This window comes from Spinacia oleracea, chromosome 4 (assembly GCF_020520425.1).
Source record: "Spinacia oleracea cultivar Varoflay chromosome 4, BTI_SOV_V1, whole genome shotgun sequence".
Classification (NCBI taxonomy): domain Eukaryota; kingdom Viridiplantae; phylum Streptophyta; class Magnoliopsida; order Caryophyllales; family Amaranthaceae; genus Spinacia; species Spinacia oleracea.
In genome coordinates, this window is record NC_079490.1 from 139,140,657 (window position 1) to 139,156,579 (window position 15,923).

The following is a 15,923-nucleotide window of genomic DNA, read 5'->3' on the forward strand; positions in this document are numbered from 1 at the left end:
TGGGAAGAAAAAAACAAATTTACTCCGTAGCCCCTCTCCTTCTCTCTCTCTCGAAACTGCAACACAAAACCTCAGATAGTGAAAGTGTAAAACCTTAAACCCTCCCCCAAAGTCGGCAATGGCGATGAGAGCAGCAGTCATGGCGGCGATGGCGCCTCGAGGTTTAAATCGTCTTTTATCAACTTCACCATTCAACTTCAAGCCTCCGCCATCCTCTAACAATCCCCCAGAGGCAGATCCGTCTCCTAACCTCTTCGTCTCCGGTATCTCTTTCTCTCTCCTTAATTAATTTGTTAATTTTTTGTTTGCAGCTTTTAATTGTATTACTTGTGTATTATATTTAACCTAATTGACTACCAAACTGCTTGTCTCCTGAAGAAATGTAATGAGATGAATTACATTGTTTTTGTAACATATGATTCCTTTTATTTTTTGTTTATTGTTAATATTAGTTGATTTGACGAAATATAATTTGGTGTAAGAGATATTTATATAAGGTCAATAACTGATTAGATATGGTGTTATGAATTTAATTAAAACTAAGGGAAGGAAAAAATGGATGGTTGATTCACAAATCGTGTTTTGGGAAAGGTTAAATGTTGGCGGCGCATTTTTTCCGCAGAAGTTTAGCAGGATATTTGAGTATTTGAATATCTTGTTGTGTAAATCCTGTTTATTTTGTGTTTTTTTCTTCTCTATTATGTGGCATGAATGCATGATTTCTGTTGTTACTTTAACTGGGGTTTTCGAAGTTTAGCTATCTCTGAAGATTAAGAGAGAGGGTGGTCATAACCCATAAGCTTCTTTGACTGTTACTCAGGATAAATAATGAAGTTTGAGTATTCTGTTATTTTTGTAGCTGGGCTAGGCTAGGCTATTGCCGAATTATTTTAATTGGGTTTTTGAAGTTTATCGATGTCTGAAGATTAAGAGAGAGTGTAGTCATAACTCCATAAACTTATTTTATTGTTACTCAAGAGTCAAGACATAGAATGAAGAACTTTATAGGTGCCTGTATGCTAGGGTATTGCCTAAGTATCATAAAGATCTGGGTCAATTCTATCTTAATGCATTTTATTTGAAGTACTAGGGGGTGGGGGATTTGAAGGAGTTGCGGTTGTTATGATCTAGGCATCTAACAGGGGCTTTTGGTTGATGCAATTAGCAAAGTTCTTATTTTCCCACTGTTTACTACCCATATTTACAGTACCTGATAGGCTGATACAATACTTTGGACCAAATGACACCTTAGATTATTTGTCAATAATTCTCTAAAAAGTTCCAAGAAGACATTGCTGGATATTTCCTCCTGAAGTTCTTATAGAACCCCTCTTAGTGTATTTTCTAGTCTCTTCACATGCTTTCCTTAGAGATTTACAAAAAGGCTAAAATCACTTCAAACATTGTCCTATGTAAATTGGAAAATTTCTTGATACCGTCTATTGGTTACTTTTAGGTAGACATGTCAGGAATCGACCGAATACAATACCGACCAGGTGTTGAACAAAATTTTGTGACCCAAAACCGGATTTTATCCGAAACAGAACAACCCGAAAAATAATGGGTCAAAACGGGTTTGATTGAAAATCATGGTCTTTGTAGTAATTTATGAGATTACGAGGAACTTCTCTAAATTAGTAAAGGAAGAATATTGGAGTGAGGCTTTGGAGGATACAAGTGATAAGAATTAGGTATTGTATGCGTAAGATCAGATGGGAAGCATTTGAATATTTTTTGTGTCACGATTTCATCTCCCCTTATTAGATATGATAAATTGCTTCTGCTATCATTAACTTGTCACTTGTTTTTGTACTTCTTTTTATAAAAAATGGCCATATGCTGATTATTTCTCTGTAGAATGGTAATGGTGTTTAGGGAATTTTAAATTGTTGGTAAAAGGGTGGAAGCTTTACATTTTTTTTGCAACTAAAATAATAAGGGGGCATTTGGTTCGCACGGGGTGAAGGGAATGGAATCAACAAAGTGAAAGAAAGAGAATGGGAATAAATCCCTTTGATTTAAAATGTTGTTTGGTTATCATTTGTTCAATACTCCGTAATTCCTTCTCTCACAAGAACTCCACCCCTTGCAGCCGCCGCCGGCGACCTTCTTTACCCTAGTAGGCTAGCAGCAACCGCCGTCGACCTTCACCCTAGCCCGACTCCTCCCTCGTCGGCTTCTTCACCCTAGCACGACTTCTCCCTCGTCGCCTTCTTCACCCAGCAAAGCTTCTCCCTCGTCGGCTTATCCCTCACCTTCGCGACCTTCTTCTCCCTCTTTGTGCGCCGAAGGTAGGTAGGGTTTCTTTGGTGGCCGATTTGTGGCTGGGGTGGAGTTTCGGTGGTGTTAGGTGGGATTTTGGGTGATCTCTAGTGTGACAGAGGGAATGGAAATACCTTGGGGGGTAGGGTTTCAATGTAGAGGAGTTTTGGGGTAAGTGAAAAAGAAAATGGGTAAAGGGAATGACAAAAGATGCTTAACAAACATCAACAAAGGGAATAATACAAGTTGATTCCCTTTCCCTTTGATGAAGACCCCCATCCATACGCCCCTAAGGAGGCGTTTGGTTTACTTGGGTAAAGAGAATGAAATCATGAAAGGGTTAGGAGGGAATTGAAAGTAATTTCCTTTGATGTATGGTTATGTTTGGGTGTATTTGGTCATAAAACCCTACTTCCTTCTCTTCGTGTTTCTCCACCACATTCTCCCTCATTCATGGTGTTGCCACCGCCCACCTTCCTGTTGCCGCCATTGCACGTGACCACGTTGTCGTTGGTCCGTCGTCTCCCTCGCTGTTTTCTCGTGCTGGCACACCGTTGCCCCCTCTCTCTCTTCTCCAATTTCTTTTGTTTTTCCACCACCAAAAGGGTTGATTTTGAGGTTTTAAAGGATGGTCGAATTTGACCATCTAAAGCCATAATTAATGATAAACAAAGTATTTTTCTTCATTTGCTCTTTACCTTTTTTCAAACTTTTAGGATTAGGGGGTTATTGGTGGGTGTTGGTGGTTCTTCAGTCGCTGGAGTGGGTTTTGAAGGTGGTTGGATTATTTTCAAGGGGTATAAGTGGTATTTCAGGACTAAAGTTTTTGGGTAGGTGGGGAGGTTTTTGGTGGGTGTAACTGGAGTTTCATGGTGGGGTTGGGGTGGACGGGAGGGGTTTTGTGGGTGGGGATCATGTTTCGTGGGTGAAGATGGTGTTTTGTGGGTGAGGCCGGAGTTTTAGGCAGGCGGTAGTGGGTTTCGTGAGTGGAGGTGGTGGTAGGGAGGTGTTCTCGGTTCTGGTGAGGTGGCAGTAGTGGTGCGGTTATGGTAAGGGTGGCGGTCCTGGGCGGTAGGTGGCTGGGCCGGTGGTGGTAAGGTGGTGTTGGTTGGGCAACGTCGGTAGGTGTTGTGATGTAGGGAAGGGAATGGAAATACCATGGGGGTGTGCAGAATCAAAATGGAGGGTTTCGGGGGAATGGAGGGTAAAGGGAATGATTAAAATGTAACAGAAACAACGAAGGGAATCTGCCTTGCTCATTCTCGTTCCCTTTCCTAAGTTCATATCAAAAGCACCCTAATTTAATTAATCACCAGACTCGAGTCAATACAGCCCAAACCACCAGTACAAAATAAACACCCCCCCGACCCGACCATTTTAAAATTGTATCAGCACTTCAGCCTCCCCGCCGGCGCGGACCCGCAAAATCTGCAAAACCCGAAGCAGATTCGTAAAATCGCAAAATGCCTAAAAACGTTGCTTTCGAAGACGAAAATTAATTGCCTTAAGCATCAAGCCAAAGCAAGGACGGAATATTACAACCGCCCTTAGGCCGCCAACGCACCCTAGTAACAACTATTGTTGTCGGGATGCGTGCTAGTCCGGCGCCTGGAGCAGCAAGGGCCTTGCGCCCAGTGCAGATCTCGCCCTGGCGCAGCCTCTAATTTAATTAATCACCAGACTCGAGTCAATACCGCCCAAGCCACCAGTACAAAATAAACACCCCCCCGACCCGACCATTTTAAAATTGTATCAGCACTTCAGCCTCCCCGCCGGCGCGGACCCGCAAAATCTGCAAAACCCGAAGCAGATTCGTAAAATCGCAAAATGCCTAAAAACGTTGCTTTCGAAGACGAAAATTAATTGCCTTAAGCATCAAGCCAAAGCAAGGACGGAATATTACAACCGCCCTTAGGCCGCCAACGCACCCTAGTAACAACTATTGTTGTCGGGATGCGTGCTAGTCCGGCGCCTGGAGCAGCAAGGGCCTTGCGCCCAGTGCAGATCTCGCCCTGGCGCAGCCTCTAATTTAATTAATCACCAGACTCGAGTCAATACCGCCCAAGCCACCAGTACAAAATAACCAACCCCCCCCCCCCCCCCCCCCCCCCCGACCGTTTTAAAATTGTACCAGCACTTCAGCCTCCTCACTTTCTAGGAAGTGTCGAAGACCAAAACTCTGAATGCAATACTAGAGTCTAAGCCACAGCAATGGAAACTTGAAAAAGGAACAAGCAACAAGCTTCTTTGACTGTCATTGCACCTGCAGGAGACCTTGAAACCCTGAAAAGCATAATTAGCAGCAACGTTTCTTTGCAGAATTGCAGCCACAACTGATAAATAGCTTCTAGTAAGAGCATCAGTCACATGTTACACGTTGCATCTTTCATTTACCCTTTTACTCCATATTAGCTTGTAAAGCTGTATGGATTTCCACTTGCAGCTCTACAGGCCTTCTGTAGTACTGTTGAACTTCAACTGAGCCATGACCTTACTCCGAACACCAGCAAAGAAATCACATATGAAGAGGGGATGATTCGCAGAGTCATGCTCATTACTACATGTCGAACACATGATATTTCATGAATGTGCAACTTACTAAGCCTGTCAGTAGTAGGTAATGTGTTAAGGAAGATAACCATGATATATAGAAGCTTTAGGGGTAGCTTGGCTATTGCAGAAAAGTCTCCTCCATGTCACCTTACGAAATTATCACGGCAAATGTTTATAGGTAATGCCAATAGAGAATATCTGATTTTTCTGTACTTTGTCCCATTCACCAAACTCAGCAACTATTCATCTATGAAGCCTGGGTACGCCTGGTAGGTGCCGTTTCCCGTACCGTGTACGGTACGGGTACGCCCAGGATACGTACCCATGGCGAATCCAAGCGGGCGGGTACGCGGTATTTTTTGGGTACGGTTCAGATAAATTCGAGGACGGCTTGGGTACGTTTTGAGGCCCTAATTCACGTTTGAAGGTTTTACTTTTCATCCATTGCATCTGCAATTGAAGAAGATGGTGAAGAAAGAAGACGGACTTTTTTTTGGTTAATAATGGCGGAGAAGGAGACGAAGGAGGAAGAAGAGACGACAATTGAAGTAGATGAAGAAGGAAGAATGGCGGTAGAGAAGGAGGAAGAAGAGACGAAGAAGAAGATGAAGAAGAAAGAAGAATGCGGCACTTTCCCTTTTATTTTATTTTTTAGTATTTTTCTTTTATTTATGTACAGCTGGCCGACACTCTTCCTTATATTATTTTTTAGCATTTTTCTTTTATTTATTTACAGTTGGCTGGCACTTTCCCTTTTATCATTTTTTAGTATTTTGTCCTTTCATCAAACTTTTTTTTTGAATTTTTCTTTATTCCTACGAAATACAGAGCTTTTTCTCTTTTTTCATTATTTTCTTTATTCATGTATAGGGATGTCAATGGGGCGGGGCGGGGCGGTTGCGGATGTAGGTCCCTCCATCCCCATCCCCGCCTAAAATTTTCATCCCCATCCCCGCCCCATCACCCATGGCGGGTACAAAATTCATCCCCATCCCCGCCCCAACGGGTGTAAGCTAAAATCCATCCCTGCCCCGCCACCCAACTGGGTATCCATCCCCGTCTTATCCCCGCGCTAATACCCGCCTAATTTTTCTTATTTAGCAAACATTTTCCATATATACGGATTAATCAAAGTTAACTATAGAAAAAAAAATCTTATGACTAAAGTAACCTATATAATTGAAAAAAATACTCGTCATAAAAAAAAAAAATCCAAACAAAAAACATAAAAATCTCACCTAAATTTATACTATCACCTAAAGATGCAAATAAAATCAAACTCACCCCATCACCCATGGCGGGTATGAAGCGGGGCGAGTGGGGATGGGGCGGGGCGGGCGGGGATGGGGCGGGTTCAACACCCATGGCGGGTACGATTTTTATACCCATCCCCGCCCCATCACCCGCCAAACCTACCTCCATCCCCGCTTACTTGGGGCGGATGCGGGGCGGGTCTCCCGTAAAACCCGCCCCACTGACATCCCTATTCATGTACTCTGTTTTTTTTTTTTTTGGGTAGAATGTACTCTGTATTTTTAATTTAGTCAAATTCTTGTTTTTTTTGCCGAATCCATGCCGTACCCGTTTTTTGCAATTTTGATTTTTTTCCGTCCCAGTACCCGTCCCGGTACCCATCCCCGTACCCGTACCCGTTTCTATGCAACCTAGCTAGTATTCAACACCTTTTTTAATACCCAAAACACATTTGCTGGAATAACTAGATAATTACATCCCTTCCTTTTACACAGCTATTCACCCACTTTAGATATCACAGCTTAGAAACAGCAGTTTTATCCCGTAGAATAAAATTCTTTAAGTTCAACGGTTCCACCCTTCAGCAGCCTTCGGAACGCAATATTTCCCAATTCAACAAAGGGTGGAAGCTTTTGTTTTAATGGTTGGTTATAGTGTTGATACTAATGATATGTTGCAAATCTGGAAGCTAAGAAATCAAAATTCTCTGGAGATATTTATGTGACATTTGTTGTGTATGAAAGAAACAGAGTGGCTTTTGGCAGCAACTATCTTGCGCATTTACAGGTGAATCCTGCAAGAAAAAGTGTACTGTCTTCGGTGAAGCGATTTCATGACTCGTGCATTGTGATTGAGAAGACCTGCTAGTCATAGATGAGCCATTAATTGATTTACGTGAGGGACCAAGTTGCTTTCGAATTGGTCTTTTGTTTGTATGCAATACTTGTGTATGCGCCCACGTTTTTTATGGGAGAATGCAGCAGGAGTTTTCCTAAGGCCGTTTCTGTAATTGTTTTCAGATTTTTTATATGCCTATCCAACTAAGAGCTATGCCAACATTTTATTGTCCTTTTCTCTCTAACAATACACTAGATGTTTTTTTTTCCCTTGTGTCTGTGTCACTGTTTTTAACAAAATGCATTATCTTTCTGTCAACCCACAAGTCTATGCAAAAAGTGTCGGGTTTTGTAGTTCCGCCAATTTAAGTGTTGCCTTCATGAAGAAATATTATGCTACCGCATATCTTTATGAAGAAATCGTCCCTCATTAATAGTGTTGATACGTAGATAACATCATTCCTTTTTTGTGTAGGACTTAGCAAACGTACTACTACAGAAGGATTACACGAAGCCTTCTCAAAATTTGGTCAAGTGGTTGATGGTACGTTCATGCAAATTTTTGTACTCCGTATGTTGGTAAGTTTTCTGAGGGTTGGGATGTGCTAACGAGGTTTTACATTTCTCCAGCCAAGGTGGTGACTGATCGTGTCTCAGGATATTCGAAAGGCTTTGGTTTTGTCAAGTATGCTACTACAGAAGAGGCTACTGTAGGTAAACAGGGCATGCATGGTGAGGTATGTAAACAATTTTGGAGTAATAAGTTTACATATGGAGTTTATGGATTTCTTTATTAACTTTGCTTATAATAAATAGCTGATTTTAGTCGAGAGGTACTTTATTTATTGAGGGGTAGTCGTGAAATACTGAGTGTAGGGGTGAGCAAAAAGCCAGGGTACCTGAACCGGAACCGAAAACCTGTTAGGAACCTACGATTTTGAATCATAATCTGTTGTATAGGTTCTGGTTTCGGGTAACAAAATTGGGAACCTGTTGCAAATTTGCAATAGGTCAATAGGTTATGGTTCTCAATTTTTTGGAATGGTACCGTATTGGGTACCGTGTAAATACAAATTTCAATATCAAGTGCTCGAAATTTGGAACTGAACACAATAAAAATGCCACATAAGTCAAACATAAATAATTGAAGCTCATTTTTTGAAAAATGTATATATATAATAACAGTTAAGCTTGAACAATAAAACAATTGAAGGCCAAATTTTAAGTTATATACTTCCTCTGTTCCATAAATATCGCACCATCTTGTTTTTACACTATACACACTAGACATTTGTTCATTTTTTGTGATATGATGATATCTATCTAAGAAAAATTGTAGCTATGTGAGATATTGTTGGATTCGTATCGATATATATTTTCTAAATCTAATTTTTTTTAATAATTTTTACTTATATATAATTCGTGATATTAAGAGTCAAATTATGTGTTGGGAAGCGTAGAGTCAACCATGGTGCAATATTTAAGGAATGCAAGAAGTATATTTTTTAATATATAGAGTTATAGACAACATTTCTTTTTATTAATCTATTGAAATTTAAGGCAAATTTGTGAAAGACAACCTTTTAAACCACCTTTTTGCGAAAGACAACCTTTTATAATTTTTTTTTGCGAAAACAGACCTTAAACTAAATTAAATTTGCGAAAGACAACCTAAATGGGTTTTCAGGCGTTGCCCCAACATTTTCCGGCTTGACTTGTCCGGTTTTGCTACTTACACCCTCTTTCCCTCCCTTTTTCCCACTTAAAACCAACTTGGAGCCAAAAAAAAAAATTCCCCCAGAATTTCTCTCTTCTGTGTTCTTCCTTACCCCAATTTTTTTTCCCGCCCAATCTTCCCGCGGAATCATTGGGATGGAATTGCTGCAATTGCTTCTCAATTACGCAGTAACTGTTTTTCGACACTCTACAACTAAATTTCGGTAAGTTTTGTTCATTAATTTTGTGTAATTTTGATGAAGAAAAGTTAATGCAAGTACTGATATAAACAAATCCATGTTCATTTTCGATGATATTACAGACTTTCATGATGTTCTGCATTTTTCTTAATTGAAGCTTCTGTTCTTGTGAAACCAACATCAGCAAATAGTCAAAACATCTCCATTATTTCACACAAAAGACAGGGTTGCTTGATTTTACGAATTCTAGAAAAAAAAAATTGTTGAACTTTTGCGGGTAAAATTTGGAAAATTTGGGTTACTGTTACAAAATAGTGAATAAATTTGGAGGGTTTTGTGATAGATTGAAAATTGTGGGTACCCATTTGGATATTTTCGCATGAGATTGCAAAATTATTAAGGGTTTGTTTCAAATGAGTGAATATTGTTGATTAGAGAGAACTGAGAAGTGGGGTTTTTAATTAAGGAGAGAGAAAATGAGTGGGCAACAGCAGAAAAGAGAGAAGAGCGAAAAGAGTTCATCTGAAGGTATTGAGAAGGTTATGGTTGTTGTGAAAGCTTCAAAGGAAATCCCAAAGGCAACTCTTGTTTGGGCTTTGAGTCATGTTGTTCGACCTGGTGATGGCATCACTCTCATTGTGGTTGTCCCTCCTCCCAGTTCAGGTCTGAATCCCAAACTCGCTTTTACTTTAATATTTTTTGTTTTTGTTCAAGGTCTGCGGAAGATTGGGCAAAAAAAATTTCAGGGGAAGGAAGAACACAAAAGAGAGACATTTTGGGGGAACTTTTTTTTTTTTGATTTTTGGCTCCAAGTTAGTTTTAAGTGGGAAAAAGGGGGGAATAGAGGTGTAAGTAGCAAAACCGGGAAAGTCAAGCTGGAAAACGTTGGGTCAAAGCCTGAAAACCCATTTTGATCGTCTTTCGCAAATTTATTTTAGTTTAAGGTCTGTTTTCGCAAATTATTTTATAAAAGGTTGTCTTTCGCAAAAAAGTGGTTATAAAAGGTTGTCTTTCGCAAAATTGCCTAAAAAATTTAATAGGGTCTGTTGTGAGTGAGAATGTGCATTTATAAGGGGCCAATTAGGATTGCTACCCAAATTTGGCGTTGATTTTGTCCAAGGGTGCTAATGAGTACTTCGTTCCTTCGTTCCATTATGATGTTCCAATTTCTATTTTTTTTACGTTTGTCCACATTTTATATCATTTTTATTTCAAATTACACAACATTAAAAATTATAAAATTTCAATATTCTTAAAATACTCCTTGATACGATTCAAACAAGACGCCACATGAATATTTTTTTTCTTATATGTTAGAGTAAACTTAGAAGATTTTCTCCAATTATGAATAGTGTTAAGATTCTGAATTGGAATATCATTATGGAACGGGGGAGTAGGTCTTAGTAAAAGTTTTAAGAAAGGAAATCATACGTCAGATGTAAGATTTGATTGGTAAGAATGTCAGAAATGGTCTGGGTCACTGGTTTGTAGGCTTTGCACCCTTTTGGTGCAAATTTTTGTGTGAAACGTTACTAGTTTACTTACTTTACTATCCTCCCCCAAACTAGGAATGTCAATTGGTTGGATTCCGATTGGTTTAACCAGGCACCATACCAGTCCATTTGGAATGAATTTTTTTAATCGAATCCGTATTTGATTTTATATCTCTGTTCGGTTCGGTTTTTTCCTCGGATTGGGTTGGATGCGGATAACAGGCAGGAGTTTAGAAAAATTACAAAGTCTACTGTCCACGCTCCTAAATGTTCTTGGTTCCCTATAAGTCTGTTCTTTCCTGTTCTTTTCCCTATAAATTTGTAAAATAATAGTTTACCCCCCAGACAACCCCAATAAAAGATGGGAAGAATAGGAAGAAAAAAAAGGAAGACAGAAACAATAAGTCACTCTGGAAATGACTAGACAAATCAATGTCAATGTTTTTACGAGGAAAGATAAGAATTGCTAAGAAATAAGAAGTGAGACTTGATGTATTGCTGCTGGAATGCTGGATACTGAAATCCCCAACGAGTACAGTTCAGTAAGAATAACAGAGGTGCTTTTTGGTGGACTCTTTCTGTTCTCAGAGCCCGATAGAGTATCTTACCTGCTTACAACGTGTAGCCTGATTCCCTAGAAGGTTCTCGAGAAGCTACGAGTCATGTCCCAGTCCTGTTTTTTTTCCCTACTTTCCTCTGTAATTGTATTCTTAGTAGCTTGATATAATGCTGTTCTTGTTTTAAGAACCTTTCTACAATCCATGCATATTTATAATGTTGTTCATGGGATGCTAGGCTATCATTTAGTTTCCTTTTACTTCTCTTTTGTCGGGAGGAGGAGGATAGAGGCAATGCCACAGATTCTCAAGTTAGTTATGATCAAGTAACATGTTTAATTGTTGGCTGCAGTTCTTGGATGGTTGGGTAATTTTCGCGGAGTATGCAAAACCACGACCACCCGTCACACAACAGCAATTTGGAAACCCTCCATTCGGCTCATATGGTCAACGATGAAATTACTTGGTCTATTATTGTTAATTTTGATGGGTTGATCATTCTTGTCATGTTCCATGTATTAAGAGAATTTGATTTGTCTACAACAGTTTATGAACTAATTTTGAAATGAAATGAAATGAAATCCATCTTTCTACAATTGTGGCTCACTGATATTGAACCGTGTATAAACGAACCATTTGCTTAACTTGGGATTAATAAAGAAATGAATGTAATATGGTCGAAACTAATCTCTCTTAGTAGCATTACAATAAACATAATATAATTGAGAATGTATCCGTCGACAACTATTACTTGGTTTATTTACTCAAAAAGCTGTATATGAGATCCCCCTCTTTGCTCAGGTGTTATCTGCACTGATAGAGGAGACAAGGCTCCATGTATTCATTTTGTTTCCCCTTCATGGTAACACAAACTCTCCTCTAACTCCCACAGTCCACACATATTCATAGGCTACCAAACATTCAGATAATGAAATGAGGTTATTAGCTTAATCTTATTACCTTACACAGTAAAACAATAATGGAAATCAATGATTATCTTACCGACATATATAATTAGGAATATATACGTACTTTTGCCTACCAAACAGGTTGTTAATACTTTTCAAAAAGGATTAATCTTTATTTATATCCAATCTTCCTCTTAACTAATAAAAAGGACAACAGATGGTAAATGCATATTGGACAGTATAGTACGTAGTTGAGAGTTGAGAGTTGAGAGTTGAGAGTTGAGAGTTGAGAGTTGAGAGGCGTAATAAAGGGTCGTTGTACATAGTTACATACCAAGACCTTGGGGAATTCCCAGGAGTTCATCCTTTAAACGACTTTCTTGTTTGTCGTTTGGTGGTGGCCTGGATCAATGATCATGCGTTGTTGAACCCCACCATCATCCATTTGTTAAGTTAATACTCCCTTGGTATTTCATTTGTGTTGCTAATATACTTTGTACGTACTACAAGTAGGTCGTTAATTGGCAAGTTAGCAGAACTGCCCTATTGGGTCAGAGATCGAGTTGAATCTGATAACATTTCCAAACGTGCCCTTAGTAAGGGTTGAAGCCCCACCTGAAAACCTCAGTACGTTCTAATTTTGTACTCCCCTTAGTAAGTGTTTAATTGATAGCGTTGAAAGTTAGTTAAACACATCCTTTCATTCTACGTGATCCTAAATTTAACAATCTTAATTTCGCCATTTCAATATTTCATTCTACGTGATCCTAAATTTAACAATCTTAATTTCGCCATTTCAATATTTAAGATTTCTACTATTTATGTTGTTCTAATCATATGCATGTCCTGGTATTGGATCGACTAGATAAATCCTAATAGGATTTACACATCTCGATCGATCTAATTTCTTGAAACTCTGGTTATTTCTATACAAAATCCATATCGATTCTCGTATCGTAAAAGGATAGTTGGGGACACAAGGTTGTTCGAGCCATTCACGTAATCGCTTCACTCTTGGTTGTTAATTATGTTTAAGAAATTGCTAATTAATGAAAGCGAAAATGATGGCACTCTAGTCTAGTACGTATTGTGGATATGTGGTGGACTGATGGAGTTCAATATCAAACGCGTACACTAACGACTCGTTGGTAGTTGATAGTAAAGGTGAGAATACGAATAAATCTAAGTGTTATTTAACAAGAAAAATAACATCATTGTTTATGGTATGAAACCTTATCTCAACCTTGTTGTTTTTCTTCATGAATTCGGATTATCACCAATATTACTTCCTAATTGTAATGAATGTTAATTGAAAACAGATAATTTTGAGTGAATTAGTAATACCATGGAAACGAATACTAATTATTTCCCTTAGAAATTTACATTTAAACCAATTCTCATTGACATTATTTATAACCGGCTATCAAACAGATCATTAGTATCATACATGTCGACGGATTTTGATGGATTTTGAAATCATCCGTAATCCCTTTTGATGAAGAAATTTGAAGTTATTTGTCCTTATAGAGATTGAACACGTACGGTTCCGATTAGTGTGTCGCATGCCTTAGCTAAGGAAAATACAGAATACGACGTTGCCTCTCACTCCGTCCCAAATTACTCATTACACTTACTTTTGCACAAAGTTTTAGATGATAAGTGGTTGATTGATGATCAATTGTTATTTTATTGAAAAAAGTAGATGAGATAGGAGTTAGCGAATTATTTTATTTTAATTGAATGAGAGAGGGTGTGGGGACAAAAAAAATTTGGTTAGAAGTGAGAGATAATATAATAATTGTGGGGTAGTTCCTAATTTAGAAGTGTAACAACTAATCTGGAACAAACGAAAAAGAAAAGTGTAACAAGTAATCCGACATGAAGGAAGTACAATATATGACGAAATACAACTGCACAAGGTGATTATCCGATCTTTATGTGAGAAACAATACATATACTTCTACATAATCCTGTCAATCATATCATTCATTACATTCATAATAGGAACCCCAGGTTTAATGTCGGCAATTGTGGATCTTGAACAGTTTTGTATATAAGGGGACAATAGATAATTAAGCAATACTCCGGATAATATCAAATTCATACAATTACATTCAAATTTTAGGGGGATCGGAACTAAGAATATCAAATTCATACAATTACATTCAAATTTTAAGGGGTCGAAACTAAGAATACACTATGGAATTTTTCAAGGGGAAACCAGGCTTACCCAGGCCAGAATGAAAAACCGACACTGTCGGAATGTACAATCCTTATCATTAGGTCGGATTGTACTAACACGTACCCTTTTTCTTTTTGGCAAGCAAGCAAGAGATTATATATCAATCTTAAATTGGGAAGTACACCCTAACCAGCATTTGAACTAATTAAGGAAAAAAAAACCCCCAAGAACAAACCTGAAACAGCTAAAGGCTCAACACACTGAGCCAAAACAACAAGGGATAATTACAAAGAATTAAACCGGCCACTCCCTATCAGTATTGCTAATTTTCTTACCTAAGCAGATTCCTAATTCTGTGCTTAGTATCAAAGTGGATAATTCGTGGACTATGGACTGTGGTGCACATAGAGAATGGTGCACCAAAAGAACATATGTGCATAAGCAAAATAACATGACACTACGGCAAAAGAACATGCGATATAATTAATATTTTACTTCTTTGTTATAAAAATAATATATCATTTTACTATTTATTAAAAACTTAAATAAAAAAAATACTCATGTTCTTTTCTCGTAACCAGATGTTCTTTTAAGTATATATATACTAGTGTTCTTAAGGTGCACCATACTCTATGTGCACCATGGTCTACCTTATAAATTGCGTCAAAGTGGATGTTTTGCGGAATAAAATGTGAGAGTAAAATATCAAAGTAAGAATTCATTGCGATTGATTTTTTTTGTTGCCTGGTCGGGAAGGCAACTACTGAACTAACATACACTTATAAGTTATAATGATGGGTTGGGCTTAATTAGTTGTGTCATGGTGTGTGTACCACGTTGCTCCCATTGTTGTTGGCCCTCTATTGTTCAATCACTACCAAGACAAAATTAAATTTGTCTATGATAAATAAATTCGTTATTAGTTGGTAGTTTCAACCAAATGCCAATCCTTTTCCTCCCTATGCAACGACATATTGTAATACTTGTAAACTAAAAGGTAAAATAGAGAGGGATAACACAAATTCAATTAAAAAAAAAATTGTACATTTTTCTCTCAGCGTCAAACACTTCATCTCTCTTTAAAAAAGCCAAATCGCCAAGCGCATAGGAGTGATATGACAAGTGCCAATCACGTGTATGTATCCCTAACGAGTAATGATACATGGCTAATACAAGATGTATTAAGGCATGACATGATCAAGCACGTAAAAGGCACGACCCAATCACACAACCCAATTCCCCCAAGTGCACAACTCATCAAGTGATCAATGCGCATGTTTTCACACATAGAATTGTAAATTGTAAAAAAAAGCTAGAGTAATAGATAAAATATACACCTTGTTAATTTGTTACCTAAGAATCGGTGAAATGTGCGTGCAGAACAAGAATATGAATAAATTTGCAAAATTATGATATAGATCATCCAATATTAATTGTTTCAGTAATTATAAACTCTCACATCGAAAAATGCACTTAAGTCGCAATCTTAGAAGAATAACATTATAACAACACATACATTAGGAATCAAGAATATATTCAAGAGGACATAATAAACCTGAATCTTTCGTTGTGCAGCGTCATGCGTAGTGCCGTGGTTAACACGCTATTTTCTCGTCTCAAACTGTCCAATTTAATTTCCACCCTCATTAATCAGGTATTCTTATACTCCACAAATATATATCTTCAAATTTGGAGTTATACACTCTTTCACATGTAACAATCTAACCCTTCTCATCTTCATATTTATGACACTAACGTTTAATTCGTGGATTATGGATAAAAATGCACAATGTTTTTACTATGCATCAAAAAACCACATATATCACTACAAGAAATTGTATTATTAACGATGGGAAATTCCGTCGCTAAAGGTCAATAATTTTTGATTAACGACGGGATTTTCCGTTGCGAATCCATCATAAAAGGGGGCCATCGTTAATGGAAAATCCCGTCGTTAACCCG

General features: G+C 38.1%; 1 protein-coding gene across 1 annotated transcript; it reads left to right on the forward strand.

Moving 5' to 3' along the window:
- The first annotated feature begins 36 nt into the window (after positions 1-36).
- On the forward strand, positions 37-11,467 carry LOC110797951 (organelle RRM domain-containing protein 2, mitochondrial). Its single transcript, XM_022003084.2, has 4 exons — positions 37-263; positions 7,381-7,449; positions 7,536-7,642; positions 11,224-11,467. Exons 1-4 carry the CDS (start codon positions 119-121, stop codon positions 11,326-11,328), a joined length of 426 nt encoding a protein of 141 aa, XP_021858776.1. The 5' UTR covers positions 37-118; the 3' UTR covers positions 11,329-11,467.
- The last annotated feature ends 4,456 nt before the right edge of the window (positions 11,468-15,923 follow it).